The sequence below is a fragment of the Oncorhynchus kisutch genome, linkage group LG1 (assembly GCF_002021735.2).
Source record: "Oncorhynchus kisutch isolate 150728-3 linkage group LG1, Okis_V2, whole genome shotgun sequence".
NCBI classification, from domain to species: Eukaryota; Metazoa; Chordata; class Actinopteri; order Salmoniformes; family Salmonidae; genus Oncorhynchus; species Oncorhynchus kisutch.
This window is the reverse complement of record NC_034174.2, coordinates 41,515,813-41,530,324: the sequence shown is the minus strand read 5'-3', so window position 1 is coordinate 41,530,324 and position 14,512 is coordinate 41,515,813. Positions and strand designations below refer to the sequence as shown.

At 41.2% G+C, this 14,512-nt stretch overlaps 1 protein-coding gene and 1 long non-coding RNA gene across 5 annotated transcripts in view; one reads left to right on the top strand and one right to left on the bottom strand.

Annotated features, from left to right (window-relative positions):
• Positions 1–2,032: 2,032 nt before the first annotated feature.
• LOC116374183 (uncharacterized) lies at positions 2,033–5,096 on the bottom strand. Its single transcript, XR_004209976.1, has 3 exons — positions 4,982–5,096; positions 3,328–3,420; positions 2,033–3,202 (listed from the first exon to the last, which is right to left on the bottom strand). It is a non-coding gene; the product is annotated as an uncharacterized LOC116374183 (long non-coding RNA).
• Positions 5,097–6,531: 1,435 nt separating this feature from the next.
• Positions 6,532–14,512, top strand: part of LOC109893808 (protein hinderin) — a 37,058-nt gene continuing 29,077 nt past the window's right edge. Inside the window, exons 1-5 of one of the 4 annotated variants that reach the window (XM_020487030.2) lie at positions 6,532–6,903; positions 7,466–7,495; positions 7,605–7,861; positions 9,918–10,018; positions 10,148–10,263. In XM_020487030.2, coding sequence (XP_020342619.1) covers positions 7,682–7,861; positions 9,918–10,018; positions 10,148–10,263 — 397 coding nt within the window. In that variant the 5' untranslated portion in view covers positions 6,532–6,903; positions 7,466–7,495; positions 7,605–7,681. Of the gene's footprint in view, positions 6,977–7,459; positions 7,496–7,604; positions 7,862–9,917; positions 10,019–10,147; positions 10,264–14,512 lie in introns of all 4 variants that reach the window. The other 3 variants (XM_020487016.2, XM_020487023.2, XM_020487010.2) reach the window with 3 other exon arrangements.

Here is a 14,512-nt window from a genome sequence, read left to right as displayed (position 1 = left end):
AATATAGAATGTACCACATAATAATAAGGTTGATTTACGTTTATTTCCCCATCCCAGAGTAAGGTGCCATCATGAGCACTGACACAGAGATTGTGGTCTTTGGCCCAACGACCATTTGGCCCAAAGAGTTTTGGCCCAGGCTGCTCTCTTTGATGCCAAAATAGCTTTCTTTGTGGTTGAGCCCAAAGAAATGCACCTCAAAAGAGTTCACCAGGGTAAAGAGGGTGGCAAAGCCACTGTCAACTCTTGGTGGGCAAGTAAATATGGCCACCTTATGTGTTTTAATAACTAGCAAACATTAATGTTGTAAAAATGAAGCACTGACTCTGTGATCATACTATAGAAAGAATACCTAATAAACTGTATACATGATAGTAACATAATAAATGTTCATTTTCTTTCTGTCACAGACCATCACTGTAAAGGAGCATGATATACACCCCATGAACCCTCCAATGCATGATAGAAATGAGGACATGGCCATGATTACCCACCTCAATGAGCCCACTGTGCTGTATAACCTCAAAGAGCGTTATGCAGCATAGATGAGCTACGTGAGTTTAAGGCCAGGCACCACAGGCTAATAGGGATTTTTTTCTTTACTCTCATCAGACTGAAACTTTACCAGTGGAAAGTATAGATAAATACAAGATATTAATGTATTCCAACTTTATTTATTAAAAAAAAATATATATGCAATGAGGCAAACCACCCTTAATTATGCGCTAATTTGCATATTACAAGAATCTGTTTTAACACATTGCTTCAAGGCAGAATGTTTTTGTTTTGTTTTATTGCGATACGACACTCAATGGACAGACTTTTACAGATCAGTTCATCAAAATATTGTCATGTCATGGAATTATTTAAAAAATATTTCACATGTATGACAGATGCATATTTGCATATATTTACACATAAAATGACACTTCAAATCTAAACGACACAAGTTATAAAAAAAAACTCTGTAAAAATCTGACTATAAGACCTAAGAACCTGTGTGTGGAATAATGGGAATGAACATCCTTTGAAGGCTGAGAAAAATGAATTGGCGCCCTGGGAACATGTCATTTTGAGAAAATGGCCGATAAAGATAGGCTAATGCACTTAAAATGTACTTTCCATAAATATGACCATTTATGTCACATTAAACTTCTATTCATATATCACTTCCAAACTGACAAATAAACATTAATTATACATTTTACAAATACATTAGCACGTTTAACACATTTGTTTCAAACAATAGAGCATATGCTTTGAATACTGGTCTGATAGGCAAATATGCGGTTTTGGGCAAATTCGCATATCACTTTGCTCAATTTGTTACATACAAGGATTTTGTATGGCTGTTGAAATGTGCAGAACAGCTATGCCTGTCCCATATGTAAGGCCCCTTTGAGTTGTTACTGTTGACGCTTCACTCTCTTGACTGTGTCTTGGGACCTGCGCCTATGCTTGGCACACTCCATTGAAGCAGCATCAGCTCTCACAACTCCTCTCTGATTGCTCCAGTGTCACCAAAGTTCGGTCAAGCCACAATTTGTTCATCACATTCGTTATAGCAGTGGCTCCCTCATTGAACGTGGCTACTGCCATACTGGCTGCTCCGTCAATGCGGCTTTTGGGGCATCGCGACCATATTACAGAGTTCAGACATTCATTTGCATTCTGGGTTCCTCCGTGCTACATTCTTTTGAGGGCATTATAATTTGGCATCCTATGATATACAGGTACCATTTTCTGTGCAGCCTCTCTATTAAAAAATGTATGGCCTCCAAGGTTTTTGTGACAGGGTGGATCTTCACCATTTTCTATGGCTCGCTGGTACCAGCACCAATGCACACACCTATCCCGTAGTTGGAAGTGAATCCTCTCTTGTGCCAAGTGCCATCCTTCAGCAACTCTGCTCTGTCTGGGTCTATATCTGCGTATGCTCTTCTAATTATCTTTGCAGGGCTTTCCATTGACTGTAGCCCTCTGAATCTCTGCAACTAAAGTGTGTGGGGGGGGGGGGGGGGGGGGGGGAGTACTTATTATGTCTGTCGACATTACAGACAAAACTGCAGGACTAAATATCAGCATGTTACACTATGTAAATATTAGCATATCAGCATTGTATTTACTTAATGTAAAGCTAATTTCTCGCTAATCGCATTAGGCTACAGCCCTATGACACTGTAGGCCTATGTGACAGTCTCATGGTATAGTTATGGTTTCCTATCACTCTGTTTTGTTAACATTGAATACATTTCATGGAGCAAGGAAATACATATTATTTTACACAGCAAGTCACCTGACAATAATGGGCTACTCTCCATTTTTATTTAACGGTCATTCTCCTGTCATGTCTCTGATATGAGCTGAGAAGCAAGGCAGGAATCCCTAGGATTTTGCTTATTTTCTTTAGGGCTGCATAACCAAGTCCAAGTTCGTGGGCTAGAACTTGGACATCAATGAGATGGAGAATCAGTTGAGCCATGCCAACCGCCAGGAAGCTGCACGCCAGAAACAGATGAGGAACTTTCAGGGAGCGTTCAAGGTACACTTTAGTTTATCATGGCGTAGGAATAACCTGATGATGGCTGAGATTGAAGAACTGAGGGCTGCACTGGAGCAGACAGAGAGAGGCTGCAAAGTGGCCGAACAGGAGCTGGTTGATGCCAGTGAGCGTGTGGGACTGCTGCACTCCCAGGTAAAGTCTACAAAATGCCCAATTAAAGATGTGCTTCCCATGTATTACTTTTAACATAAGCACAGTATCATAACTTGTTTAGAACATAAGCCTCATCAACACCAAGAAGAAGCTGGAGGTTGACCTTACTCAGGTCCAAGGTGAAATGGAAGACACTGTCCAGGAAGCAAGAAATGCAGAGGAGAAGGCCAAGAAGGCTATTACTGATGTGAGTCTACAGACATTACATAACTATACGTAGACTAGGATAGCCGTCTTGGCCATTAATGTCTCATTATTTGTCAGCACAATCAAGTTTCACCAACATGTTTGTGTAACAACGCCATGTTTGGAGCCAAACATCGCCAGTGCTATAATTATGTGCACATTAAGGACAATACTTTCATTTCGCAGTAATCCAGCCTGAAGAAGAAGGAGCAGGACACCAGCTCTCACCTGGAGAGGATGAAGAAGAACCTGGAGGTCACAGTGAAGGACCTGCAGCACAGTCTGGATGAGGCTGAGAATCTGGCCATGAAGGGCGGAAAGAGGGTAAACTCCTTAACTATGTATAGTTCATTCATTTGAAAGAAAGTCGACTCCATAATTGAAAAAGGCAACACTTTAGTTATAATTTAGTATTACCATCCCACCTGAGAACAAAACACACAAGTCTTCTATTTCAGGTCCGTGAGCTGGAAGGTGTAGTTGACGCTGAACAGAGACATGGATGCTATCACAGGGGTCTGCAAATATGAGGGAAGAGTCAAGGAGCTCACATACCAGGTTAAGATTTTTTTCTTAGTAATTATAATAATAGTCTATTTATAAAGCTACACATGATATAATACCTACAGTATATTATTTTACAACCTACAGACTGAAGAGGACAAGAAAAATGTGAACAGGCTCCAGGATCTGGTTGACATGCTGAGGATGCTGTAAGTACAATACTTGGTTGACTTGACATCTTGCTTTATTAAGATGATTTATTTATGTAGTGTTACAAGGTGCAGAAACTTTGGCATTAGTGTATTAGTCTTTGTTTTAGCTTTATCGCAGAAGGGACAATAACTGCAATAGTTTCAATATATATCAGGGATGTTTCTGCAATTGAAATGATTATGAAAATACAATCTTTGAGAACTAACAACCACCTAAATAAAAGCTAGACAGTCAGAGAATATAGAAATGTCCTAAAATATTGAATTTAGCAGTAGTGCTTTTGTTATTATGTTTGAGCAAAAGAACACATCATTAGCCATGGCAAAATTCACAGATTTGAAGGAAATTAGCTTTAAACGGCAACATTTTCTCTGAGATCCATAGCAAAATGTTTAGAATTGCAGGAAATTGGCTTAAAAATGCAAAAATCTCTCTACACCACCGCTTAGCTGCTTTTAGCAATGCTAGTATTTACACACTAGCATCGTGGGAATTAGCTTTCAAAAAAACAGAATTGTCAGAGTTAAATAAAATTGCATTTCCACTTACTGTTGATTGTCTGTAGCCTTGGAAGGGGGAATGTGGAGAAAAAAGAACATTAACGTAATGTATAATTAAACAGAATTTCTAAGGGTGGGTCTGTTGTCGACCTATGCAGTATACCACAGCGAGGTCAGTTCCTCTCTACCTCATGTCAAAATAAGTCCCCCACAAGTTATTGCTTTTTGTGCAGGTATGGAGCACATGCAGGGCTTATTTTGACATGAGGTAAGCAGAGAAGAAGTGGTTCTACAACAGACCCAAGTTTGGAAAGTCTGTTTAATTTATGTTCTATTCGATGATTTTTCTCAATTGTTCTCAATTTCCCCCCTGCATAAGGACCAAGTCTACAGCCAATCAACAGAGTAAGTTGAAATGTTATTTTATTTCACTTCTGGCAGGCTATTCTGTTTTTTAGCAAGCTAATTCCCAGCACCACTAGTGTGTAAATATTAGCGGTGCTAAAAGCAGATAGGGGCTGCAAACGTTTAAAAAAAAGAATTCAGCCACACTAACTGGCTGACCGCGCTCATTGCCATGCCCCCGGCCTTTTATATTCCGAAAAAAAAACCTGTATAAAATATAAACTCCTTCCTTTCATTGTAATGCATGCATGAATCTCAATAAATAAATAACAAAATAGTGTAGTTATGGTATCAGATCTGTCAATCAATCACACACACTCATTACTTTGACTCTATCATTCAGTTATTCTACATGACTTTAAATGTTTTTTGTTTATTTTAATGTAATTTTATTTACATTATATGAATATTAAATAGTGTTTTGACACCCCTACAGGAAGAGCAGGCCAACACTCACCTGTCCAGGTACAGGAAGGTGCAGCATGAGCTGGAGGAAGCTCAGGAGCGTGCCGACATCTGAGTCACAGGTCAACAAAATGAGAGCAAAGAGTTGTGAAGTTGGCAAGGTATAATCAAATATTTTGTTCTCCGATTTCCTTAGATATGTCGACTTTAATGAACCCAGATTACAGATGAATGATGTGCAACTACATATAAAATAAACAAAAAATACATGATCCTTTTTCTTGTTAATCCATTTAGGGAAAAGAAGCTGAAAAATTAAGTGAAAAATTAAGCCCTGATTAGATACATCAACAAGGAGTCATACAATATGAGTTCCCGATGAAATGTTCTCGTATAAAATAGTCATTCAATAAAGTGAGCTGACAAAGCCTGTAAATCTCCTTGTTTTTGTGATTTCTTCCTATCATTATGCTGCAATAACGTATCGTATTCGTAGTTAGTGTTTTGTTTTAGCTAATGGGTTGTGTACTTGTATGCACTTTTCCATTATACTTTCTACAATGTTTTTAAGTTGTGAAAAAAAAGAGGTTTTAATGGAAAAAAATAAATATGGTTTTAATGGTTTAAGGATAGGCAACACACCCCATAAAAATTTTCAGTGGGAGAATCTCAAATGGTTTTGCTCACCTCACCTCCTCCTCTGCTCACGAGTCATCAGGTAAATTATGTTTACAGGGGTGGAATCCCAAAATAAATGTGTAAAGTGATAAAAACAAATGTAGCTAGTTGTGCAAGATATGTTATAGATAAAATGATAAGTAGAGAATAATTTAAAAAATGTGGATTATAAAACCATTCCACGCTACCTGCCCCAATGATTCTTTTGTGCATTCCTCTGTCAAAGAAGGTCATCCTAACGAATTGTCATTCTCCTCGATCATCAGTTTCCAGGTCATGGAGGAGAGGAGAATGGAGGAGTCTGGGAGAGCACAGACATTTTCCAATTGGAAATGTCCCATAATGTACGGAAATGCTTAGACTTTCCTTGGCTAATGACAAAACAAAAAATGGAGCACAATGCCTGAAAGACGGTTTTGCTCGATCAACTATTAAATCAGACTTCTCAAAGCCATATGTGAGATGTTCTGGGCTCTATTTTGTAGATTTCGATTACACTGAAGTAATATAGAAAATTCCTATCAAATACATTGGCTTATAATTTGTTATATATTTCACTACATTCAATACCAAATGACTATTGATACTCACACAATTCAATAGTTAACACTTATTCCTTGATCTAGGCCTGAAGAGAACGTTTTGATTTAACCAGCCGCTCCCAATGATGGATTTGATGTACATAACTTTATAGATAACGACAATGTCTATTACTAAAAAATAAACTTCACCTCTTTACTAAAGGTGAGAGACAAACATGAATTTCTATGTGCTTTTTGTTTTACTTAAACTTGTCGCCTGCCTTCGCGCCTTGCCTTTGGGAAAACGACTCCGATAGTTAGGACGCAGATATGAGCATCTAGTCTCATCTACAGATGTCTGTTTACAGCCTTTGACACGCAATCACAAGGGTGTGGTACTGTTGATGTTAATGCCGCGTTTAAAACGTCAGCGATCTTCAGGTCGGAAAGTCGGAGCTCTAGAAATAGTTGGAATACCGAGTTGGATAACCGTTCAAATAGATTTTTCCCAGTCGGAGCAGTTTTTTCCCTTCGAGAACCCAGTTGTTTGGAACGTACTTGAGTCAGAAGTAGGAGTTTTTCGATTACCCAGTTGTTCTGAACGCAGCATCAGTCCACTTTCCTCCCACCCCCCAACAAGTGTGTCTTTCTTCCTAACAAGAGCCAGTCTCTACGCAACTTGGCCATACTTGGCATCCTGGGAGTGGCGGTTGATTCAATATGGCGGCAGCAAAGGAAGGAAATAACAACTCATGATTTTGGGGGGCTAATGACAGTATCCTTTTACATGGTGTCCACCGTATAGGAAACGTTTTGAAGTCGACATTTTCAGTATGCTTTCGATGACGGTAGGATACGTTTTTATTAACAAGTCTGTGGAGTTGGTATGAAGCTAACGTTAGCTAGCTGTTATGCATACACATCGCTAACTAGATGTAATTAGCTTGCTTACTAGTTGTGGACTAGTTGTGGAGCCTTTCTAGCTAACGTTAACTAGATAGCTAGGGGTTCTTCACCTGGCTGGAAAACTATCATAGCTAGCTAGTCTGTTTGCTATGGCCGGGGATGTGAAATACCATGTTAGCAAGCTAACTTATATTTTTGTAACTAGTTAACGTTAGCCGGATTCTCATGGGAAGTTAGCTATCCCTTAACGTACCATGTTCAAAGCAAGCCTTGCCAGCTAGCTGGCTATAAAGTTATCAACACTTGCCAGGAACATGATGAACCCACTTCAGTAGCTTGCCTTAGCCAACTTCAACATGGTGCTTTTTATTGAAGTGAGGGTCTTGTTAGAGACCAAATATATTTTCATAATTAAATTCACACAGCATCAGATGAAGACCAACCTGTGGTGTTAATTCCGGGTGAGGACATTATTAGACTTCTCAAAGCCATATGTGAGATGTTCTGACCTTTTCCTATTGCTGACTGCTAACGCTACTTTATTTATTACCATGTCTCTCGCTCTCTCAGTTGTCAGCAGAGAGGGATACTTGCGGACAGCCTTTAAGTCAGTATCAGGCACCAGCAGCAGTGAGAGAAAGGTGAAGATGAGGGCCAATTATAGCAGTGAGATCCGAAGAGGGGCTCCTCTGAGCCGGGGCAATAAGAAGCAAGGCCAGCGTCTTTCCCTGTCCTCGATGGGTAGAGGGCAGCTCCGGGCCACCCCTGCACCTACAGTCCCATCCCCCAACCCAGCCACCCAGCAGCATCTCCTCACCACTCCACAGGTAGGTCTGCCAAGAAGGGCCACTCCAACACCAACTAGTTATTAGCTATTATAAACTGGGTGGTTCGAGCCATGAATGCTGATTGGCTGACAACCGTGGTATATCAAAACACATATTTTTACTGCTCTAATTAAATTCGTAAACAGTTTATAATAGAAATAAGGCACCCCAGGAATTTGTGATATATGGCCGGTATACCACGGCTAAGGTCTGTGTCCAGGCACTCTGCGTTGCGTTGTGCGTAAGAACAGACCTTAGCTGTGGTATATTGCTTAAATAACCTCTCCAGTCAGACAGGGGCACATGCAAACACAAAGCCTGGGTACTACACAGCTATTTCTGATTGACTCCAGCCATTTATACATAATTGAAATGTACTTAGGCCTACTCCCAAGCCCACCCTCTTTTCTCAGATTTGCAATGTTTTTCTGATGCTGATCACAATCCTGATTCATTAGTGCTAACTAATTTGTGAAATAGGCTGACATAGGCTGAAATAGGCTGACATACAACAGGCTAGTAACACACAGAATGTCAATATACTGTACTGTTGTGCAATGCTTGCCCAAAAAATTCTTTCTTTTGTTCTGATTTAAGGCTTTCTATTTTGTGATAAATTAAATATCCTACACTACAGTGTCAAAAGTATGTGGACACCTGCTTGTCAAACATCACATTCCAAAATCATGGCCAATAATATTGAGTTGGTCCCCCCTTTGCTGCTGTAACAGCTTCCACTCTTCTGGGAAAGCTTTCCACTAGATGTTGAACTTTGCTGCAGGGATTTGCTTCCATTCAGCCACAAAAGCACATTAGTAAGGTCAGGCACTGATGTTGGGCGATTAGGCCTGGCTCACAGAACGCATTCCAATTCATCCTAAAGGTGTTTGATGGGGTTGAGGTCAGGGCTCTGTGCAGGCCAGTAAAGTTCTTCCACACCGATCTCATCAAACCATTTCTGTATGGACCTCGCTTCGTGCACAGGTGCATTGTCCTGCTGAAACAGGAAAGGGCCTTCCCCAAACTGTTGCCACAAAGTTGAAAGCACAGAATTGTCTAAAACAGTGTTTCCCAACGCTGGTCCTCGAGTACCTCCAACAGTACAGTTTTGTTATAGCGCTTGACAAACGCACCTCATTCAACTCATTGAGGGCTTGATGATTATTTGACCAATTGAATCAGGTGTGCTTGTCCAAGGTTACAATAAAATATCTGTACTGTTGGGAGTAATCGAGGACCAGGGTTGGGAACACTAGTCTAGAATGTCATTGTATGCTGTAGCGTTAAGATTTTCCTTCTCTGGAACTAAGGGGCCTAGCCTGAGCCATGAAAAACAGCCCAAGACCATTATTCCTCCTCCACCAAACTTTACAGTTGGCACTATGCATTCGGGAAGGTAGCATTCTCCTGGCATCATCCAAACCAAGATTTGTCTATCGGACTGCCAGATGGTGAAGCATTAGTCATCACTTCAGAGAATGCATTTCCACTGCTCCAGAGTCCAATGGAGGCAAGCTTTACACCACTCCAGCCGGCGCTTCGCATCGCGCATGGTGATTTTAGGCTTGTGTGTGGCTGCTTGGCCATGGAAACTCATTTCATGAAGCTCCCGACGAACAGTTCTTGTGCTGATGTTCCAGAGGCAGTTTGGAACTTGGCAGTGAGTGTTGCAACCAAGGACAGACAGGAGACTCAGAAATCTTGGTGGTCCCTTTCTATGAGCTTGTGAGGTCTACCACTTCGCTGCTGAGCCGTTGTTGCTCCTAGATGTTTCCACTTCACAATAACAGCACTTACAGTTGACCAGGGCATCTCTAGAAGGGCATAAATGGGACAAACTGACTTGTTGGAAAGGTGGAATCCAATGACGGTGCCTAGTTGAAAGTCACTGAGCTCTTCCGTATGTGCCATTCTACTGCCAATGTTCGTCTATGGAGATTGCATGGCTGTCTGATCGATTTTATACACCTGTCAGCAACGGGTGGGACTGAAATAGCTGAATCCACTAATTTGAATGGGTGTCCACAAACTTCTGCATATTTTGTATTTTGTTCAGGCGATCTCTGAGGTGACCCAGGCTACGAACAGGACCTCTCTGAAGGACCTCTGTCCCCAGGATAAGCGGCGCATTGCCAACCTCATCCAGGAGCTGGCCAGGTAATTGCTCATCCAACATAAGTGTATTTGGCAGGGATTTGGGATTTTTAGGTGTGTAGATTTTCTCAAGAATTAAGTTAATGTACACAGTCTGCTATAATCCCTGACCCTCCATCTCTTCTTACCTAGAGTGAGTGAAGAGAAGGAGTCGTCGGTACAGAGGCTGAGGGACGAACAGGAGACCTTTGAGCGCAAAATCCTACAGCTTGAGCAGCAGAACCAGCTCATTGTACAGGAGAGAGAGAGTATCCTTTTCCCCATGGACGCACACGGATATACACACACACACATCAAGAGTGTCTCTTAATGACATTGTCAGCCCTGTGGTGTCATTGTCTGTCTGAAGTATCCTCAACCCCCGTCCTTGAGGCCTGCCGTGCCTGCTGATGTTTTCTTGCTTTCCCGGACTTGTATCAGTCAATGATTTATAAGACAGCCATGAGTGGGCAGCAGGTAGGCTAGTGGTTAGAGAGTTGGACTAGTAACCGAAAGGTTGCAATATCGAATCCCTGAGGTGACAAGGTAAAAATCTGTCGTTCTGCCCATGAACAAGGCACTGTACCTAGGCCGTCATTGAAAATAATAATGTTCTTAACTGACTTGCCTAATTAAATAAAGGTAAAAAAAAAAAAAAAAGGAAGAGTACCCTCAGACACTGCAGCCCTACTATGCCACTGAAGAATTTAAGGCTCTTCCTGTATTCTGGCAGCAGGGGGCAGCATTGCCTAGGGCTTGATATCACCACTGCCAACCTCAGTGTCTGCCAGATACTCCATGAGCGTTATAACATTCACACGTACCTTCATTCCCCCCTGCTTTTTCACGATTTTGCTTCTTGGCCACATCTTGACATTTTAATATGACATTTGCACTCTGTCTGAGATCACTGTGGATTACGTTGTTTGAAACCATTACCGTCTATGACGTTTTACCTTGTGGGACTGTGGCATTTGCTCTTGTCTCATGTTTTGGTAATCATGCACTGAATTTTGTCATATCTTACCTTTTTCCTGACCTGTCAAAGGCTTTCAGATGCAACGCTACCAGTTAATTCTAAACAAGCTAACTGTCTCTTGGCATGACCTGGCAACATTCCTGTAATTCCAGCAGCATCCCAGAATTACTCGGTTTCCTCCCCTTTTGCATCCCACCCCTCCTGTCGTCCTCCTTAACGATTCCGCTCAGGTCAAACCGACGTGGGGAGAGCCGTCAATTTAGGGGGGGGAAACACAGCGAAATATGAAGAGTAATCGTTGGCTGGTAAATTGCACAATTGGCAGCGGAGCTGGGAAATTAGGAAAGCACAACTCAATTAAAGGCACTTAGGCTGCGAGACCTGGCATTTATACTAAACTTCCAAACTCCATTAAAATGGAATTTGAGCTGGAAAAACTCTGATTAAAGCACCTCGATGGGATAACCAGTCTTTTAAAGCGCACACACAGTTGTAAAGAGACTTCTGAGACTTAGGGTTCTGGACTGATCTTTTTAAGGTTAAGGAGACACCAAAGGCAAACGGGCTAAAGGGAGACTTGTAAAGTCTAATTCCATTACACCCTCTGCCTCACCTTCAGTCTTATCTACCAAGAGCCAGGTTATCAAGGGGAGGATGTATATCTCTCTGTCTAAAGACCTGAGATGAGAGAAAAGCAATTCTTGTTGAAATGTTGTCTGTCAGGACGATTTTGAAGCTCAAGTGCTGAATGAAATCTACGATTTGAATAAGGATGTGTTTGGTTGTTTCCCCTTGGCATGTTGTTTTGGGGAGGTTAAAAGCTAAATGTCATTTCTGAGTCTGTGCTCCACATATCACATCATTTTTTAAAATCAACCTTGGAAGTTAGTCTTTTATACCACTGCTGTGGTTGAAATATTAAGTGACACTACCCTCCTCCCTTAGGCAATGGATACAGGGCTAAACTTTGAGTTTACTTTGTTCTTATTGTATTTATGTTAGACCTTTTAATAGCATCAAAAGACAGTCAACTTTGAGCTATAGCGTTTGATGCAGCTATTTATTTGGTTGGTTGCTTGTAAACCGATTTGTCCTCACCAGGAACATAAAGTTATGCTAACTGTCCCCTTCCATCAATTCTTCATCACCAGGCCCTACACACACAAACACACACACACACACACACACACACACACTGAGAGACTGCATACACACTCATTCACACACCCAGTCGATTTGGCACAGAGCTCATAAGGCAGGTTTTAAAATATTCCTTTCCTGCGCAAATTTGTTTCACCTTAAGGTGGATTTCATTATTTCATTTGTGCACGGCCTGACAGGGTGAGTGAATCATTTTGACAGGCACTGTCTGAAACCTCGATGGCAAACTCTTGATTTGGTATATTTTTGGTTTAAGGAGCGTAGAAATTTAAGCTTTGATTGAAGAGGGCGTGCGTTCTGATTGGCTCATGGCCAAGACTCAGAGAAGCGGTTTTACTGTTTTTGGTGTGTGAAGAGATCCTTATCAATTGCACTTCAGTCGCCCCTAGATTACCAGGCGTTGAGCGTCAGGGCTGCTTTGACCCATCAACCTTTTTAATGTAAGTGTGTTTACGCTCCCACACTCTAGCCAGGTTAGGTGGTTGTGATGACTTTTGGTTGGAGCATGATGCTTGCAATACCAGATTTGTGTGGGTTACTTTGACATGGTCGCGTGCATTAGGCTCCTTTTGAATAAAAGGAATCTGATGATAACCCAGAGGATATTATACTACCAACATTAAAGGGATAGTTCACCCAAATTACACTTTAGTTTTTTTTTAGCAGTCTATGGACAAGGTATGACAGCAATCCATGCTTTGGTTTAGTTTCCAAATGCTAATGTTTTAGTATTTATGGCACGAATCCCATTCAAGTCATGGGACCGATATTAGTATTTTTCGCGCTTCATGTTCAAATCGTCTATACGTGAGTTGAGCTTCACGGGTAAACTTTCAAATGATTTGGACATGATAAATCTAATATCGGTCTCATGACTTGAATGGGATTTGTGCCACAAATGCTCAAACTTTTGGAAACAGTGCCAGGGAAACTAAACTAAAACATTGATTATTGTCATACTTTTTCCATAGACTGCTTGCATGTTTAAGGAAACCAATATGGCATTTATTTTTTTATTTTCTGACCTATCCCCATAATCCATTGACCCTGAAGTGTTTGGTCGATTCTGTCAAATTTTGTCATGACTGAATTCCGTCATCAAATTATATTAGTCACATGCGCCTAATACAACAGGTGTAGATCTGAAATGCTTACTTACAAGCCCTTAACCAACAATGCAGTTTTATGAAAAATAAGAGTCAAGAAAAATATTTACTAAATAAACGAAAGTAAAAAATAAGAGCAACATCGGTACAGAGTCGATGTGCGGGGGTACCCGTTAGCCGTGCCCGAGCGAACAGTCTGACTATGGTGGCTGGAGTCTATGGCAATTTTTAGGGCCTTTGACACCACCTGGTATAGAGGTCCTGGATGGCTGGAAGCTTGACCTGAGTGATATACTAGGCCGTACGCACTACCCTCTGTAGCGCCTTGCAGTCCGTAGAGTGTTTAGTGTTTATGAAAGAAGCCTTTGTCTTCCCATGCTCCGTTTCATTTCCCAGGCTTGGTTGAACTCATCCGACACCAAAGTGTTTTCTCCTAGCGTATCTTCATTATGGCTTCACTTTGAAAACTTTTAATTTGCTCCCAAATCGAGGACTTTTAAAAGGTGATGTGTTGAGAAAGTCATCAGCCTGGGGCTATTGCCCATCCATAAAAGGATATGGCCTGCAGCAGGGAGGTTTATGGGTATTGGTTGGTAGGAGTGTGTTTGGGACTGTGTGTACCCATCTTGAGGGGTGACTAGAGGTGGTAATGTGTTATTGTTGGTGCAATGCAAATTCTCTGTGGGTCTACCTACAGTGCATTCGGAAAGTATTCAGACCCCTTGACTTTTCCCACATTTTGTTACGTTACAGCCTTATTCTAAAATTTATTTTATTTTAATTTTTTTATCCTCATCAATGACACACTACCCCATAATGACAAAGTAAAAACAGGTTTTCTGAAATGTTTGCACATTTATAACAGAATAGAAATACCTTTTATAAACATAAGTATTCAGACCCTTTGCTAAGAGATTTGAGATTGAGCTCCGGTGCATCCTGTTTCCATGGATCATCCTTGATGTTTCTACAACTTCATTGGAGTCCACCTTCGGCAAATTAAATTGATTGGACATGATTTTGAAAGGCACACACCTGTCAATATAAGGTCCCACAGTTGACAGTGCAAAAACCCAGCCATGAGGTAAAAGGAATTGTCCGTAGAGCTCCAAGACAGGATTGTGTCGGGGCACAGATCTGGGGAAGGGTACCAAAAAATGTCTGCAGCATTGAAGGTCCCCAAGAACACAGTGGCCTCCATCATTCTTAAATGGAAGAAGTTTGGTACCACGAAGACTCTTCCTAGAGCTGGCACTTGGCCAAACTAAGCAA